At 36.0% G+C, this 17,442-nt stretch overlaps 1 protein-coding gene across 1 annotated transcript; it reads left to right on the forward strand.

Moving 5' to 3' along the window:
• The first annotated feature begins 5,088 nt into the window (after positions 1-5,088).
• Positions 5,089-6,015, forward strand: LOC101352967 (olfactory receptor 4K15-like). The gene has a single exon (XM_004375332.1). It carries the CDS (start codon positions 5,089-5,091, stop codon positions 6,013-6,015), a length of 927 nt encoding a protein of 308 aa, XP_004375389.1.
• Positions 6,016-17,442: the final 11,427 nt, after the last annotated feature.

Here is a 17,442-nt window from a genome sequence, read left to right on the forward strand (position 1 = left end):
AGTCAGGGTTTCAAGATAATAGAATGAGAGTTGACTTTTTAGAAATTTTTCATGTTTTGAGGTTCCAAATATCCAATTAATTACTTATGACTCACTCTGTGACTTGGCTTCTTTTGTCTGTAAAGAAGGAAGGCACCCTAGGGGCACAGTAGTTAAGTGCTTGGCTGTTAACCAAAAAGTCAATGGTTTGAACACAACAGCTGCTCTAGAGGGAAAGATGTAGCAGTCAGCTTCCTCAAACCTTCTGGGGCAGTTCTGCTCTGTCCTACAGGGTCCCTATGAGTCAGAATGGACTCAGTGGGAATTTTTTTAATAAACAAGGACAGTATGATAATGTAACAATTTGTATGTCAGCAATCATTTTTCTGCCTACTAAAACTGTGTTGTATTCATTCATACATGGATATAATCATTCATATTATTATTAATCTATTCATTAATTTGGTAACTATTTTTTGAGCTTTTATAAGCAGGCTGTTTGTGAGGCACAGGCTTGACTGTGGTGAGAACAAAGTTTGGTTGCATTGCTTGTAGAGTTTAGAATCAAATTCAATCACCTGACAGGTTATAACTTTAGCTTCCTTATTTTAAAATAAATAGCAACTAAATGCGTAATAAAACAAATTTTCATACATTTTTACTTTGAGTTAATTGGGTTTTGGTCCTCTCCTGGTTAATAAACAAGAATGTCTTAGACTTTTCTCTGATTGATGGAACCTCTGGTATTATATCTTTCTCTGGTGACTCCTTGTGGTAAGGCTTGGTTTATTTTAGGAGATCAAAGTTAAAGATAATACATGGCCAATTACAAGGGACAGACAAGAGAGATTAGTCTGTTTATGAAGCTCCTTAGCCTGCCGCTGGGCAAAAGTACCAGCTAGTGAAATAGTTGGAAATTTTGTAATGTGATTTCAGAGGCATGCTGAAAAGCTGATTCCTTCCTCTCCTTCAACTCTTCACTGGTACTTGTAATTTCTATGAGGGAATTTTATCTCCTTTAGCATAAGGCTTTGATTACCATAGAAATGGCATCATTCATAACTACTGCCACCCAACACCAGCGCTCCCAGTTGTCTCCTAAAGGTGGCATTTGAAGATGTGACTTCTCAAACTTGCACTGTTAAGAACTCAATATAATTGTTCCCATAGTCACCGTTGTTTTAAAAGTTTTGTTTGAAAATGGAATTTATTACTTTATAAGCTTTTTCACTATTTTTTTAAATAATGAAAATACATTTTTGGGCAAAGACTTTTTAAGCTGGACAACAAAGGCAGAAACCATTTGGGAAAATAATGGATCTAAATTTCTTAAAATATTTTAAATAATTGTATAGAAAATTTGACAAAAATAAAAGGAAAAGAGTAAACTAAAAAATTTATGGACTGTCTGCAAAAAAGGATTATACCTTAATAAGTGTCTTTATATGTAAATAATAAGAAGATGGAAGACTCAATAGAAAAATAGTCAAAGGACAGGGATAGGCTATTGAGGAGAAAAAAATACAAATGGCCAATTCATTAATGAATAAATGGCCAACTCCATTAATAATCACTAAATGCACTGAAATATCAGTCAGATGCACTTTCATATAGCAAATAAGTAAGAATAAAACTGTGACAGACTGTCTTGCCAAAAAAGGGAGAGGTGAAGAATGGGCATTCTCATACATCAATTCTGTGTGAAGAGTTGTGGTATAATGAACAGAAAGTTTCTAAAGTGTGTAATTATAGTGACATATGTTAAATAAATAATTATGTATGTCCATAAAGTTTTAGCTAAAAATATGGTTATCGTATAATAATAATAGGGAAAATTGAAAACATCCATATAATAAACAAATATACATTTTTAAAGTTGACATGAAAGTACTCTATTAACATGGAAATATATTTATGATAATTATTTAGTGGTATGTTACAAAACAATATGTGCTATACATATTAAAAAAAAACCAAACCCATTGCCATCCAGTTGATTCCCACTCATAGTGACCCTACAGGACAGATTAGAACTGCCCCATAGGGTTTCTAAGGAGCACCTGGTGGATTCAAACTGCCGACCTTTTGGTTAGCAGCCCTTGCTCTTAACCACTACGCCACCAGGGTTTTTATATATAGTGATATATATATATCTCTTAACCACTAAGCCACCAGAGTTTCTATATATACTGATATATATATATATACATATATATGTATTTAACTAGAACATATACGGTAATAACTGTATATTATAGTTATTGTCCATGTATGTTCTAATTGAAGACAATTTTTAATTTTCTCAAATTACTTTTTTGATCTTTCTAAATTAAAAAAAGAAACTTATCAATTCCAAAAAGCCTTAATTTTTTAATCTAATGAAAAAGATATCCATGTTGTTGTGTGCCCTCGAGCTGATTCCAACTCATAGCTACCCTATAGGACAGAGTAAAATGGCCCCATAGGATTTCCTATTCTGTAATCTTTACTGAAGCAGATCACCAGGTCTTTTCTTCTTCTGAACAGCTGGTGGGTGAATTTGAACTGCCAACCTTTCAGTCAGCAGCTGAGTATTAACCACTGCACCAACAGGACTCCTTGATTAAAAAGACAATACATGCTCATTGCAGAAAAACAGATACCTCAGGAAATACAGAAATGTATACAGAATAAAATAATTCTCACCAGAGATAACCACTGTTAACACTGGCATAGACCTGTAAAGGGTTTTCTGTGTGTATGTACACTGTTGCTACAGGAAAAAGAGATCTCTACATAGGTGATTTTAGCAAATGAGTTTCAGACCCTTTTATTATTTTTCTTTGATTCCAGGTAAAGAAACAGAGTTTTGAACAGTTAAGAATGTTTACTTTGTGTAACTGCAGGTTTCATTAGCTGTCTGAAGAAAGGGGCCTGATGACCTTGGAATCCTAAAATGGAACAGATACAAGGAGAGTAATTAACTGATTTTTGGTGAACAAAGGAAAGTAGAGACAGAAGGAACTAAAGATAGACTTTACCATGTTGACTGTTTTGACCAAGGTGGGAAAGCATCTTTGTTGTTGTTAGCTGCTGTTGAGTCAATTTCGACTCATGGTGACCTTGTGGGCAGAGTAGAACTGATTTATGGGGTTTTCAAGGCTGTGATGGTTTGGAAACAGATCATCAGGCCTGTCTTCTGAGGAGCCTCTGGGTGGGTTCAAACTGCCAACCTTCTAGGCTAGTGGTCAAGCGCTTAACTGTTTGCATCACCCAGGGAACCTAGGGAAAGCACTTCACTGCTCTATAAAGACTTCCTGTTCTCCAGAAACAGAGGGCTGCATGAAGTGACTTAACTCTCTCCCACATCAGGCCAGGCTTTTTGAAATTTCTCTCCAGAAAATGAGTCACCTCCATTTCTCGATCAATAGAATCCGAAGTAGAAGTGCACATAAATATTCTAGTAGGTGAGCTGCTTGAATGTGAGAAAAAGATTAGTAGTTCCCTTGATATTTCTGAAACATTCTTTCTTAAACTTCAATTATATTTTATATTGTATGTAATATTTTAGTGTATATGTATATAATTTACAGGTAAATGAATATACGTGGTTATAGCCTTTTGCTGTTAGAGAGGTGCAATGAAAATAATTTGGAGACCACATTTCTAACGGCAAGATCCCTCTGTTGTTGCATCGAGGTATATTTTATTCTTGCATCCTGCCTAGTTTCTTCCTAATTTTCTTAGTAAATTAATTTTCATACTAAGTTAAAACTTAAAAATTTACTAAAATAGAATGGTTTTTATTTCTCAGATTAAAAAAAAATCTGAGGTTCTTAAGGAACAGTTTTTTTCTAGCGTTTTCTCCAAAGTACGTAGAGATAATCAGCTTGTAAAATACAAACACTTCTCTATTAACTGATATTAAACTAAAAAATACATTTAGATCTACAGATATCATTGGACACAATCTATGTGCAATGTGCTCTAAAAAACAAACAAAAAAAAGGAAAAAAAATATGATCTGTTTCCTTCAGAATCATATATTGTGTTTATGTAAATTATAAACAAGACAGGTTGATCATATTAACAAATATGACTTTTTCGTACTTCATACTGAAGATCACATATTAAATTCACTCAAATTCAGGCAGAGCCATTGGGTGAAGAAGAGCTATCACGACTTTACAAATAGTCTAAATTAAAAATGTCTAATAAAAAGATGAAAATATATTAATCATGATATTAACTCAAATATTAACATACTTGAATATAAATAGATGCCACTAAAGGGCATGAAATATCTTGTTCTGTTAAGTAGGATGAGTAAATTCTTTGATATTTTGTCTCCCATATTAATTTGCACATAGAATTACTTTCATCATAGATGGAAAAAAGGTGCAGTACCTAATATCTATGGGCCAGGCACTATTCTAAATACTTCACCTTTTATAACTCTTAATTCTTACAACAATTCTATGAGGCATATATCATTATTTGTCTGATTTACAGATGGAAAAACTGAGACACAGAGAACTTAATGAACGTGTCCAAGGTCGTACTGCTAGGATTTCAAGAGATAGAATTTGAAACCTATCAGTTTGACTCCAGAGCTTCATTGTCGTATTTACTAGGAATTTTAAAGTCGTGGTGGTGAGGTGTAAAAATTGTATTTTTAGAATACAGCTGTCATGCTGGGATGCAGAGATGAAAGCCAAGCAGACACAGTCACTACAAAAGACATGATTGCAGACAATGTGTATTTACCTGCTTAGGAGGATCTAAAGGACAGCTGGTGGCACAATGGTTAAGCGCTCAGCTGCTAATTGAAAGGGTGGCAGTTCAGACCCACCAGTGGTTCCATGGGAGAAAAGATCTGGCAGTCTACTCCCATAAAGATTACAGCCTAGGAAACCCTATGGGGAGCTCTTCTCTGTCCTACAGAGTTCACTGAGTCAGAATCTACAACGGCACACAACAGCAACATGAGGGCCTAAAGTACATAAGTAAATAGAGTGAGATTTGATGTCAGGCTTGGCTTTGCTCGCTTACTCCCACAACCCTATGATATCTCCATTTCTGTTTCACTTTAGAGGAAATTTTCTGATCAGATCTCAGAAACTTGAAATCATGGACCAAGGAAGTAACTCAAGAGTGACTGAATTTGTGTCGCACCATCTTTCAGGTCCTCGAGAGCCACAACTTTTCTATTTTGCATTTTTCACACTTTTCTCCTCATCCATTGAGCTGGGAAACCTCCTCATTGTGCTCACAGTCCTCTCTGAACCTGCGCTACACACACCCATGTACTTCCTGCTCAGCAGCCTCTCCTTCACTGATGTGTGTCTATCCACCTTTGCCACTCCCAAAATGATTGTTGACTTCCTCATGGAGCACAAGACCATCTCCTTTGAGGGCTGCATGGCCCAAATATTCTTTCAGCATGTCTTTGCTGGTGGTGAAATGATGCTCCTCGTGACCATGGCATATGAAGGGTATGTAGCCATATGTCGACCCCAGCACTATGCAGCCATCATGAGTGTATGCAAGTGTACAGTCCTTGTCGTGGGCTTCTGGCTCATTGGGGTCCTGCACTCGGTAAGCCAGTTGGTCTTCATAGTAAACCTTCCATTCTGTGGTCCGAATAAAGTGGACAGCTTTTTCTGTGACCTTCCCTTAGTTATCAGACTTGCCTGCACTGATACCTATATCCTTGAGATACTTATGCTTTCAGACAGTGGTCTAATGGGTATAAGCTCTTTTGTGCTCTTGCTCATCTGCTACACAGTTATCCTGGTCACTGTGAGACGTCAGTCCTCAGTGGGCATGGCCAAGGCCTGGGCCATCCTGACTGCCCATGTCACTGTGGTGACCCTCTTCTTTGGGCCCTGCATCTTCATCTATGCCTGGCCTTTCAGCAACTTCCTAGTGAATAATATCCTCTCCATATTCTATACTGTTTTCACCCCTCTCTTAAACCGCTTGATGTACATGTTAAGAAATAAGGAGGTGATACCAGCAATGCAGAAACTGAGGAGGCAAAAAGTAAGTTCCTAACAGTTTCTTGACTTTTCCTTGTGATAATGACAACCATAATAAAGGGTCTCACTTATATCCTTTGCTATTAAAACTGTTTATATTTGAAGTATGGAATTAAATACATGAAGGTAATGTCTTGTATCTAGGAATGGTATTTCTTTCAGTGTGAACTCTCACTACAAACTATCCAAACTTAAGGACTAAACAGTGAATAGCTTTGGTGAACTCATTAACTGAACTCAGAAAACAAATAGATTCATGTACTTAATCATGTAAATGCAACATATTTCACTGTGTAACAAATATCAAAATCTGGGCCCATAATTAATGTTTCTTTGCCTCAATATATTAAACTGAAGTTTAGAATTGCCACTCAGCATTAGTGATTCAATGACTACACTCAAAAATTGATATCTCTGTCTATATAAATGGAGGTTTTCTCAACAACACTGCTAAATATATGTCTTTGCTCTGTGTATTCATTTACCAATTTCCAGGTCCTTCCATCCAATCTACACCACCTGTCTGAGATGTCTAGCGCTGCTATAACAGAAATACCACAAGCAGATGGCTTTAGCAAACAGAAATTTATTTTCTCACAGTTTGGGAGGCTAGAAGTTTAAATTCAGGGTGCTGGTTCTAGGCTTTCTCTCTCTGTTGGCTCTGGGGTAATGTCCTTGTCAAAAATCTTCCCCTGAGTCTACAAGTTTCTCAGTGCAGGGACCCCAGGTTCAAAGAACTAACTGTGTTCCTGTCTCTTCTTTCTTGATGGTATAAGATTCCCCTTCTCTCTCTGTTGGCTTGTTGTTTTTCATATCTCAAAAGAGATTCACTCAGGATACAATCTAATCCATAGATGTGTCCTGCCTCATTAATATAACTATCTCTAATCCTGTCTCATTAACATCATAGAGGTTAGGATTTACAACACAAAGGATAATTACATCAGATCACAAAATGGAGGACAACCACACAATACTGGGAATCATGGCCTAGCCAAATTGACACACATTTTTGGGGGACACAATTCACTCCATAACACCATCCAATAAAACATAAGTGAGAATACATATTTTTCAAAACTCTCAAAAAGGATAAGATCATTTTTTTGATTTTTATAAGAAGAAATCTACAGTTTTCACTGTCCTTAGTGAATTACTGTTGTGTTTGAAATATTACGGGACATGTTTTCTTTGTTTTTATATCATTTGCTTTAAAAACTGAAAACAAATCAACTTAGAAAACAGCAAAATGGGACCCCCCATCTTTTGCTTATAAAATAATTATTATTTGATTTAGACTAAGATTATTCTTAATAATAAATTTTTTTATTTTCCTATAAAATGAATAATCCTATCAAATTCATGTTTCTTCTATTTAACTTTATAAATATGAATATGTACAAAATATAAAAGTAATGTAACATGTTTAAATAATATTTTTAAAGTTTCAAAATAGTATTTAATTCATAATTTTTTTACCAGTCGTCATTTTAATTGATATCAAATTCTAATTTGAGACAATCATCTTGATCTTCTGACATCTAGTGTTTGAAAGAGAAAACCATGCCCGAAAGTGAAGTCATGCTTTTGAAATAGTGTGTGATAAATGGTAGTGTGTAATAGGATTTAATAACAAATATGCTTTAAACAATGTTATCTCACTTTTTTCCTTTATAACTTCATCATTCCCCAAGACTGTTGATTCTTTTCTGAAACCATTAAAAAAAAAAAAAAAACTAATATAGGACTGTATCACATAATGATTAAGATAATGATGATAATAAAGTCAAACTTATATTTAATGATCACTATATAGTTTACAAATTGTATCTTTATATATTTTCTCAGTTGATCCTCACAAAATACCTATGGGTTGTTGTTGTTGGGTTCCACTGAATCCGACAAATAGCAACCCTGTGTACAACAGAGTGAAACACTGCCCAGTCTGGCGCTATCCTCATAATTGTTGTTGTACTTGAGCCCATTGTTGCAGCCACTGTGTCTATCCATGTCCTTGAGGGTTTTCCTCTTTTATGCTGACCCTCTACTTTACCAAGCATGATGTGCTTCTCCAGGGACTGATCCCTCCTTATAACATGTCCAAAGTATGTGAGACGAAGTCTTGCCATACTTGCTTCTAAGGAGCATTCTTGCCGTACTTCATCCAAGAAAGATTTGTTCATTCTTCTGGCAGTCCATGGTATATACAATATTCTTCAACAACACCATAATTCAAAGACATCAGTTCTTCTCTGGTCTTTTTAATTCATTGTCCAGCTTTTGCATGCTTATGAGGTGACTGAAAACACCATGGCTTGGTTCAGGCACACCTTAGTCCTCAAAGTAACATCTTTGCATTTTAACACTTTAAAGAGATCTTTTGCAGCAGGTTTGCCCAATGCAATGTGTCATTTGATTTCTTGACTGCTTCTTCCATGGGCATGTACTGTGGACCCAAGTAAAAAGTGAGAAGAAGATTATACTTTATTACTAATAATGTTTAAATATTGGTAATTGGAGATTCTTCCAGTAAAAATACCTATGAATTCTGAAAGCATTCTTTAAAACAAACAATCTCATGGCATCTGAAAGAGTAGAATCTTTGGGAGAAGAAGGGTGATGGGAAGTGATTTCAGGTAATCAAAAGGATATAGGCCATTACAGAGAAATTTTGTTCCTGCAAGAGTGTGAAGTAGAATTAGATCCCTTGGACCTAGAGCCTATTCCTTCAGTGAAGTTGTGGTTTAGAAGTGTTCTGAGCAGCACAAGGAAAAGACCAAAAATATGTTCTAACTGACCTGGTCTATGGATAGAAACATTTTTTTTTTACTCTTGGAAATTATATTCATGGGATTGTCTATATAGAAATTCGGAGTTTGAATTTATACTCTCTGCATAGTCAGAAGAGCTTTAATCTGAAAAAAATCAACATAAAATTTAGTTCACTGTAAGGGTGAATGAAATTCTTAGGGCATTTGGAAAAATAAGGACAAAAAACTCTCTGGTGGGCCACACTCTTGCCACACAGGATTTTGACACATGAAGTCCTGATAAATTTTAGTTCAAAATCAAACTCACAAAACACATGGGGAGCCTATCTACAATGAACAAATGTTAGCAGACAGAATAAACAGTTGACTAATATGCCCTTCCCCACTTGAGTAAGTAATAAATTTATTGGATAAATGTTATGAAGTGAATATGTTTAAAATGGTTAAATATTCAAAGTGAATAAAAAAGAGATAATATTACTATTAATAAAAAAGATGATTTATCCTCTTGGGAAGATTGTTTTTTCTTCTTCTGTATTCTGTCTGCTAAGTACCACTGAAAACATGGGCATTTTCTATAAAACAAACATAATAATACTCTAAGAAATGGAGAGAAGAATACAGACTGGATAGGAACTCAAGGAATGACCTGGTAGTAAGTTCCTCGGGTTTTCTTTTTGCTTGTATATACCAACCTTGGAGGTGAAGAAGCCAGAAATTCAGAAATGTCAATAGGAGCAAAAGAAAGAAAGAAAGAGGAGGGAAGGGAAGGGAAAGAAATGGAAGAAAGGAAAGAGAAAAAAAGAAAAGGAAAGAAGGAAGGAAGGAATGAAAGAAGACCTACTCTCTTTATCCATAGAACCAGGAAAGAGGCAGCCTAGCAATACAGAAAACTTTTAGCAGTACCCAATTTACTCTGGCCAAACACCACAGGGAAAAAAAAAAACAACCAACTTTGGCCCCAACCCCACCCATGGCAGCAAAGGCCAAGTGGGGACCCTAGACTTCTACTCCCCCTTCATAGCAAGCCCAACTCCCCCACCTCTTGTGGCAGGGGTCAAAGAAAGCCAAGCAGGGAGCCAGGACTTCACTCCCATGGGGTCAATGGAGGCCATATAGCAGTAACAAGGCATTCCTACCACTCCCAGTCTAAGAGATATCAGTGGAGAGCTAGTGAAGTGTCAGAACTCTCACTACTATCTAGCAGTAGCAAGGAGCCTCCCACCTTGGGCATCAGTGGAGGCAGGCTGGGAAATCTGGCTTGTAACTCCACCTTGCAGTAACTAGGCAGCAGCTTCCCACTCCTCTGACAGAGTAGTGTCCAAAAAAAGGCCAGCTAAAACACAAGGTTTAAATGAAGTCTAGTCTTATAACACTCAGAATAACTAGATTTCAAGAAAAAACACACATACACACTAGTCATACAAAGAACCAGGGAATCTCACCATGAATGAAAAAGGACAATAGATGACAACTCCAAGGTGACAGAGACGTTAGAATTACCTGCAAATATTTTAAAACAGTCATCATAACAATGCTTCAGTGAGCAACTATGAACACACTTGAAACAGATGAAATAAATAAAAATCCTCAGGAAAGAATAGAAAGTGTCAGCAAAGAAATAGGAGATATACAAGACAAAATGAAAATTTTAGCAATAATTTAAAAAAAAAAAGAAACTCAATGGATGATCTTAACAGCAGAGTGGAGGAATTAGAGTCAAGGAGAACAGTGAACTGAATATAGAACAATAAAATTACATAATTGAGAGAAAACAGACTAAAAATAAATGAACAGAACAGTTCACCTTGAAGGAGGTGGAGCATAACTCCTCACTCCTTAAGTGTGAGCTTCCCATAGTGACTTTCTTCCAAATAGTAAAGTATGGAAAGGAGAAAAAAAAAAAGACTAACCTTACAATGAATAAAATTGACAAACACTATCTCAGATAATCAAGGTCAACATCAACAGTGATAAACTATGTTGCTAATATGTACCCTTCATATGATGTGATGAGAATGACATCTTCTTCCCATGGTCTTCCTCCAAAAATCCATACCCTGGGTCTAATCATGAGAAAAACATTAGACAAATCTCAAATGAGGGCAATTTTACAAAATACCTAACCAGTATGACTCAAAACTGTTAAAATCATCAAAAATAGAAAGTCTGAGAAACTGTCACAGCCAAGAGAAGCCTAAGGAGACATGATTGCTAAATGCTGTCTGCTACCCTGGATGGGATCCTGGAATAGAAAAAGTATATTACCTAAAAAGGAGATTTGAAACAAGTATAGACATTAGTCAAAAATAATGCATCAATATTTATTTATTGATTGTCACTAGTGTATCATACTAATGTAAAATTTTAATAATAGAGAAAGGTGAGTGGGTATATGGGAACTCCTTACTATATTCAAATTTATTTTTCTGTAAATCTAAAACTATCCAAAAATTAAAAAATATTTCAAAAAATGAACAGACTTCAGAGAACTGTGGGATTATAACAAAATATCTAACAACGTTTGTGTCATCAGAGTCCAAGAAGGAGAATAGAATGGAGTTGAAACTACTTGAAATAATCGCTGAAAACTTCCCCAATTTAGCAAAAGCCATACATCTACAGATTAAAGAAGCCAAGCAAACCCCAACAAGATAAACACAAAGAAATTCTTACCAAGACACATGATGGCCAAACTTCTGATAACTAAAGAAAAAGAAAAAACATTGAAAATAGTAAAAGAGAAACAAGACCTTACCTATAGGGGGAAAAAAAAATCTAATGGCAGTGGCTTTCTCATCAGAGGCCATGTTGGCCAGAAAGAAATGCCACAGCATATTTCAAGTGGTGAAAGAAAAGGACTGTAAACTCAGAATTCTATGCCCAACTAAAATATACTTCATAAATGAAGAAATATTGACATTATGAGATGAAGAAAAACCAAAAATAATTTGTCACCAGCAGACTGACCCTAAAAGAATGAATAAAGGAATAAGCAGAAAGGAACCAATAAAAGAAGGGATCTTGAAACATCTGGAAGGACGGAAGAACATGGGAAGCAAAAATACAGGCACAATACAATACACTTTTTCTTATCTCTTTAGTTGTCAAGATTGTGTGTAATTGTTGAAGAAAAGTATAACACTGTCTAATGTGATTTGAAATGTATATAGAGGAAATATTATTGATGGTGAAGGGTAAAGGCACATAAAGGGAGATAAGATTTGAATGCTCTACTTAAACTGGAAAAATGACAACACAAGTGGACTGTAATAAATTATGTAGATATGTAATATCTAGAGTAACCACTACAAGTGCTGTTCAAAGAAATATATTCAAAACCCTATAGTTAAATCAAAAAGACATTTTAATAAATATCCAAGTAACCTACAGGAGGGCAAGAAAAAGGAAACAGACAAACATCAGAAGAAACAAACAAAATGGCAGATGTCAGCCCCAACATATCAGTAATTTCATTAAATATAAATGGTCAAAATATACCATGTAAAGACAGAGATTTGCAGAGTGGATTTAAAAAAAAAAATAACCCAATTATATATTATCCCCCCACAAAAAAACACAAACATTTCAAATATAAGAGTGTATAAGAGTTTAGAAAGCTTGAAGGAAAAAGAATGGAAAAAGATATATCACACAAACATTAATTGAAAGAAAGCAACAGTGGCTTTCGGATAACAGATAGACATCAGAATTAAAAAAAACAAAAACAAAAACTACCAGAGGCAGACAGGGACATTGTATAATGGCAAAATACTCAGTCCACTAAAGGCTTCTAACTGAAAGGTTGTAGGTTCCAGTCCAACCAGTGGTGCCTCAAAAGAAAGACCTGGTAATCTACTTCTGAAAAATCAGCCATTAAAAATCCTTTGGGCCACAGTTCTACTCTGACACACATGGAGTCACACTGAGTTAGAATATACTTGAATGCACTTTTTTTTTTTTTTTTTTTTGGTGAGTACGCATAACAACAGGAGCTTCTACACACGGTAGAAGTGTGTAGCACTCTGGTTCTAATACGGAGCTAGAAACCACACTAAAAAGAGGAAATTTAATATATATATAATTATTAACCATGATAGAGTAATTATAAGAAAAGGAAACTCTAATGTTACCCCGAAGGAGCCCTGCTGGGTCAGTGGTTAAGTGCTTGGCTGTTAACCAAAATGCTGTCTGTTCAAACCCACCAGCTAGAAGGATGTGGCAGCCTGCATCTGTAAAGATTATAGCCTTGGAAATCTGGGGCATTTCCTACTCTGTCCTATAGGGTTGCTGTGAGTTAGAATTGACTTGATGGGAATGAGTTAATGTTATCCTGGGGTGGGGGAAGAGTATCCAAGGAAACACAAGCTTGGAGAGGCTCAAGCCTTATTGAAGGTGAGGATCATTCCACCAGGTGGTAAAGAAATTTGCTGATTTGGCTAGGTTGGAGCTGGTCTAGAGCTGCTGGGCAAGCAATAAGCTACCATATGGAGTACAGGTGAGGTAGGGGTGGGGGATCAGGGAGGTTATCAACAACCAGTGGTGTGGGAGTGCAGAGGGAGTCTGGGTACAGCCTGGACAGGAACTCTTCAGAATGGGAACTTTGATTTTTGTGTCTAGAGGACTGCAGAAGGTTATTACCAGGTGTTGCCTGCAATTCACAGAGACTGCATTTTGGACTCATGGCTATTTCAGACTCCATTAGAGGTCTCCAAACCCACACTGCTGGCTTCAGGACATTTGGAAATACAGTAGGAATGTGTCTTCCTCCTGCAGTGTGCCTCTAATGCCCTTTTCTGAGAAAGCTTAAGATCGTGCTCATTTTAAAGGAGAAATACTTAAAGGAATCCCATTATTCGTCATAGAGGATATATTGAAGGGTGTATTTGGATCTGAGAGGCAATAAACTGATAACTGAAACAAAGTACAGAGTTGTAAAACCATTTTGCGGGGTAATTCTGGAAAGATTTAGTAATGCTGAAGATTAATATACCTTATGACTCAGAAATTCGTCTCCTAAGAATACACCCTGGAAAACCTGTAGCACACAATTATTAGGACACCCTCCCACAAATGGTCATTATACTGTTGTTCATTATAGCAAGAATCAGAAACAACCTAAATGATCATTCATCCAAAAGTAGGCAAATGAACAAAATATTCTAGAAAAATTCTCAGTAATAAAATGAATGAACTGAAATTATGTGTATCATAACAGAAAACTATTCAAAACAAATTATTGTATGGAAATAGAAAGTTGTGAAAGCATGTGTAGAGGATGATACCACTTCTTTGAAAGTACACAAACATGCAACTCAAGACTATATTTTTGTAAATATATCTTTATGTTGTAAGACTATAAAAATCATAGGAATGTTAAATACCAAATTCAGATTATGGGTTATGTCTTAGTCATCTAGTGCTGCTACAACAGAAATACCACAAGTGGATGGCTTTAACAAAGAGAAATTTATTTCTTCACAGTAAAGTAGGCTAAAATTCCAAATTCACGTCGTCAGCTCCAGGAAAAGGCTTTCTGTCTCTGTCAGCCTTCTCATCAGTGTTCTCCCAGACTAATAGCTTCTCCACGCAGGGACCCCAGATCCAAAGGATGAGCTCTTCTCCTGGCACTGCTTTCTTGGTGGTATGAGGTCCCCCTGTCTCCCTGCTCTCTTTTATATCTCAAGAGATTGCCTCAGGACACAATCCAATCTTGTAGATTGAGTCCTGCCTCACTAACACAACTGCTACCCACCCTCCCTCATTAATATCACAGAGGCAGGATTTACAACATATAGGAACACACAATACCAGGAAACATGGCCCAGCCAAATTGATACATTTTTGGGGGGATATAATTCAATCTATGACAGGTTAATTCTGGAAAAATGATTTATGGTGGTACATAAGATGCAAATAGAGTAAACATGGTGAAATATTAAGATTTTTCAAAGTTAAACCTTGAATACAAAAAATTCATTTCAGAGTTCTTTTTATTTTTTGTATGCTTGACATATTAAAAATCATTTTACACAAGAATAAACTGAGGCTCATAAAAATTAAAGTGGTCTCTCCAATAATCTATTCTTAGTTATTGATAGACTTGGAAATAAGAACTTATGCACTCTGAGTAATTACCTTCCCCCCATATCACTATATTCTCACGTGGCAAGGACAAAGTATGCACTTTCATTCCCAAATCAAAGCATTTCTCGTCTGAGCAAAAGAATGTACTTTTCCATGCATTTTCTCTAAAGTAACAGGTTATATTGTATAGAATTCGCAGAAGATACTTGACTCCACATATTGTCTAAGGGCTAAATGACCCTCCTTTTTTTGTTTTTCCTGTAGTCCTCATTGTAATTGTCAGCAATGTGATATGTTACTTGCTTTGTTCCAATGGGACTATCTGGTGGAAGGTATTAATAATCCCCATTGGAAAATGAAGCTTGGCTATCTATTGCTAACTCTCAAGAGTTTTAAGCGGTCACTTAAACAAAATCATGGTACTTTTCCAGTTTGATAACACAAGAACGCACCTATAAATATCACTACTCTGAAGAGATTAATCCTACAATAGATAAAGTGAAGAATTCAGTTTCCTTCTCTGATATGCATCATATAAGGTAGGATATACCTGGCTGAGATTTATCTTAAAAATACTGTGTACAGTTATTCTATTCAATTATTACATTGTGCCTTAGAGAAGATCACAAATGGGAGAAAAAAAATCTATGGGAAGTAAAAGAAAGGAAGCCAAGAGAAGGATATTCATATGTCTTAGTATGCTTGAGGGAATGGGATAAATTATATGAGTGTGAAGTGTTCTTGAGGAGATTATGACAAATTCTGCTTAGAAAAATCCATTAAGAAACTCTTACCTATCCTCTCAAAAGCAATTGTGTTGTAGTGCCTTTGCATTGATGATTTATTTGAATAACTCCGCACTTCAAAATATTTCCGGAAGAATTTAACCATCTAAGAGTAGAGTGCAAATTTCTTTGTTCTTTAAGTATTGCATTCGTAGTTTTATCACTTTTTAAAAACTTGGTAACCAAAATATTAGTCAGAAAGGAAGAAATAAACTATTTTCTCTATGCTTCAATGTAAAAGGATTATTTTATTCCCTTTGAATTTGCGGGTTTGATTAATTTGCACTGGTTTTAGTGAATCATGTATAAGTTTGTCTTACTGGGAGATGAAAGAGATGAAATATTTTTGTCCCATGTGGAGATGGACTTTATGGGGATGGCTTTCTGGTGTGTGGAGTTCAAGGTCTTTCACTGAGCAGGTCTCTGTGTATAGGAATATTAGAAGGTAAAAATGTTGAATGAATGGTAAATCTCAAGTGAAATTTATTTCAGTTAACACTAACACTTTTATTAAGAATATGCACTGTGCACATCTCTATACTAAATCCTGTGAGCACGAGAGTTCAGGGAGCTCCTCATGTAGTAGGGGAATGATATCTACACAAAAACTTTTTTTTTTCATGTAAAGCCTGTAACATTTTATTTTTTAAAAATGAACAGCTTCAGAACAGATCTAAATGTAACTTTTCCAAAAAACACCAAAAAGTACAGTGTAAAGCACCTCCTTGTTAAATACAAACTTTCATTTTGTAAGGCACTGCATCAACGTTTTGCATACACCTTGATGCAAAGGAAATTTTAAGTTGCGTCCTATTTAAAACAAAACAAAAGAACAACACAAAACATTAAGAACTGAAAAAGGATGACTACAACCATATTAGCTGCTAAAATTCCAACAATGGAAATTTTCCCTCCAACCAAACATACTCTTTTGTATATATATACAACATATTAGCACTCAAGAGTTTTAACTTAATTGTACCAAAGGTAAAATTTTATATTTAAAAAGAAAATTAAATTACAGATGCACAAAGAGCAAAATATAATATACCAAAGACATGTTGTTTGATGCACTCAATGTCAGTATTTGGGGCAATTTTTAAGCTTTAAAAAAATGGCATTAATAATTGTCGGAGCGACGGTGGAGACGGTAACCAATGCCACAACTCTTATAGAGAAGTGGGGCTAGGAGGGTCACTCTGAGGAGTCGACCCCTCTGCAGTCCCAGGAGTTTATTTTATAGTCGATACAGCAAGCAATAAAGCAATTAACAAAACAATGGGCTTTGGGGGTGGGTAAGGGAGAAGGAATTCAGGTAAACAAGCCAATCAGTAAAGGGACAATAGGTTCGGGAAAACAAATGGTGACAAGTCTCAACATGTTGGAGACAAGTCTCAACATGCTGTGCAGCATAGAGGCCTGTGGGGGCTGCAGTTGTCAATAGTGCAGCCATGTTTAAAGGCATATATCCCCGCATTTCTCCCCTTTTGTTTAGTTAATGGAATAAGAATCAAGAGGATTTTCACTGGTCCAACAAGTGTCCGTTAGGAGAAAGTAAAATTTTCTCTACGAGAAAAAATCCAAGATTATCTCAGCTACTGTCTCTACACTTCAGGGCCTGACGTCTTAGTGAGTCCTTGTGAGCCCAGCTACGGCTGGGGCACACTCCATATGTTTAAGGAGAAGTAGCATAGCTATGAGTAACATCTGGACTTAGTCGCCTAGATGGCGGCTATGACAAGCTCTTTAAACTCACGGTGCTGGTTTTCCACCGGATACCATCTGGTTCTTCACCAGGTT

This window comes from Trichechus manatus, unplaced genomic scaffold, assembly GCF_000243295.1.
Source record: "Trichechus manatus latirostris isolate Lorelei unplaced genomic scaffold, TriManLat1.0 scaffold00035, whole genome shotgun sequence".
NCBI lineage: Eukaryota > Metazoa > Chordata > Mammalia > Sirenia > Trichechidae > Trichechus > Trichechus manatus.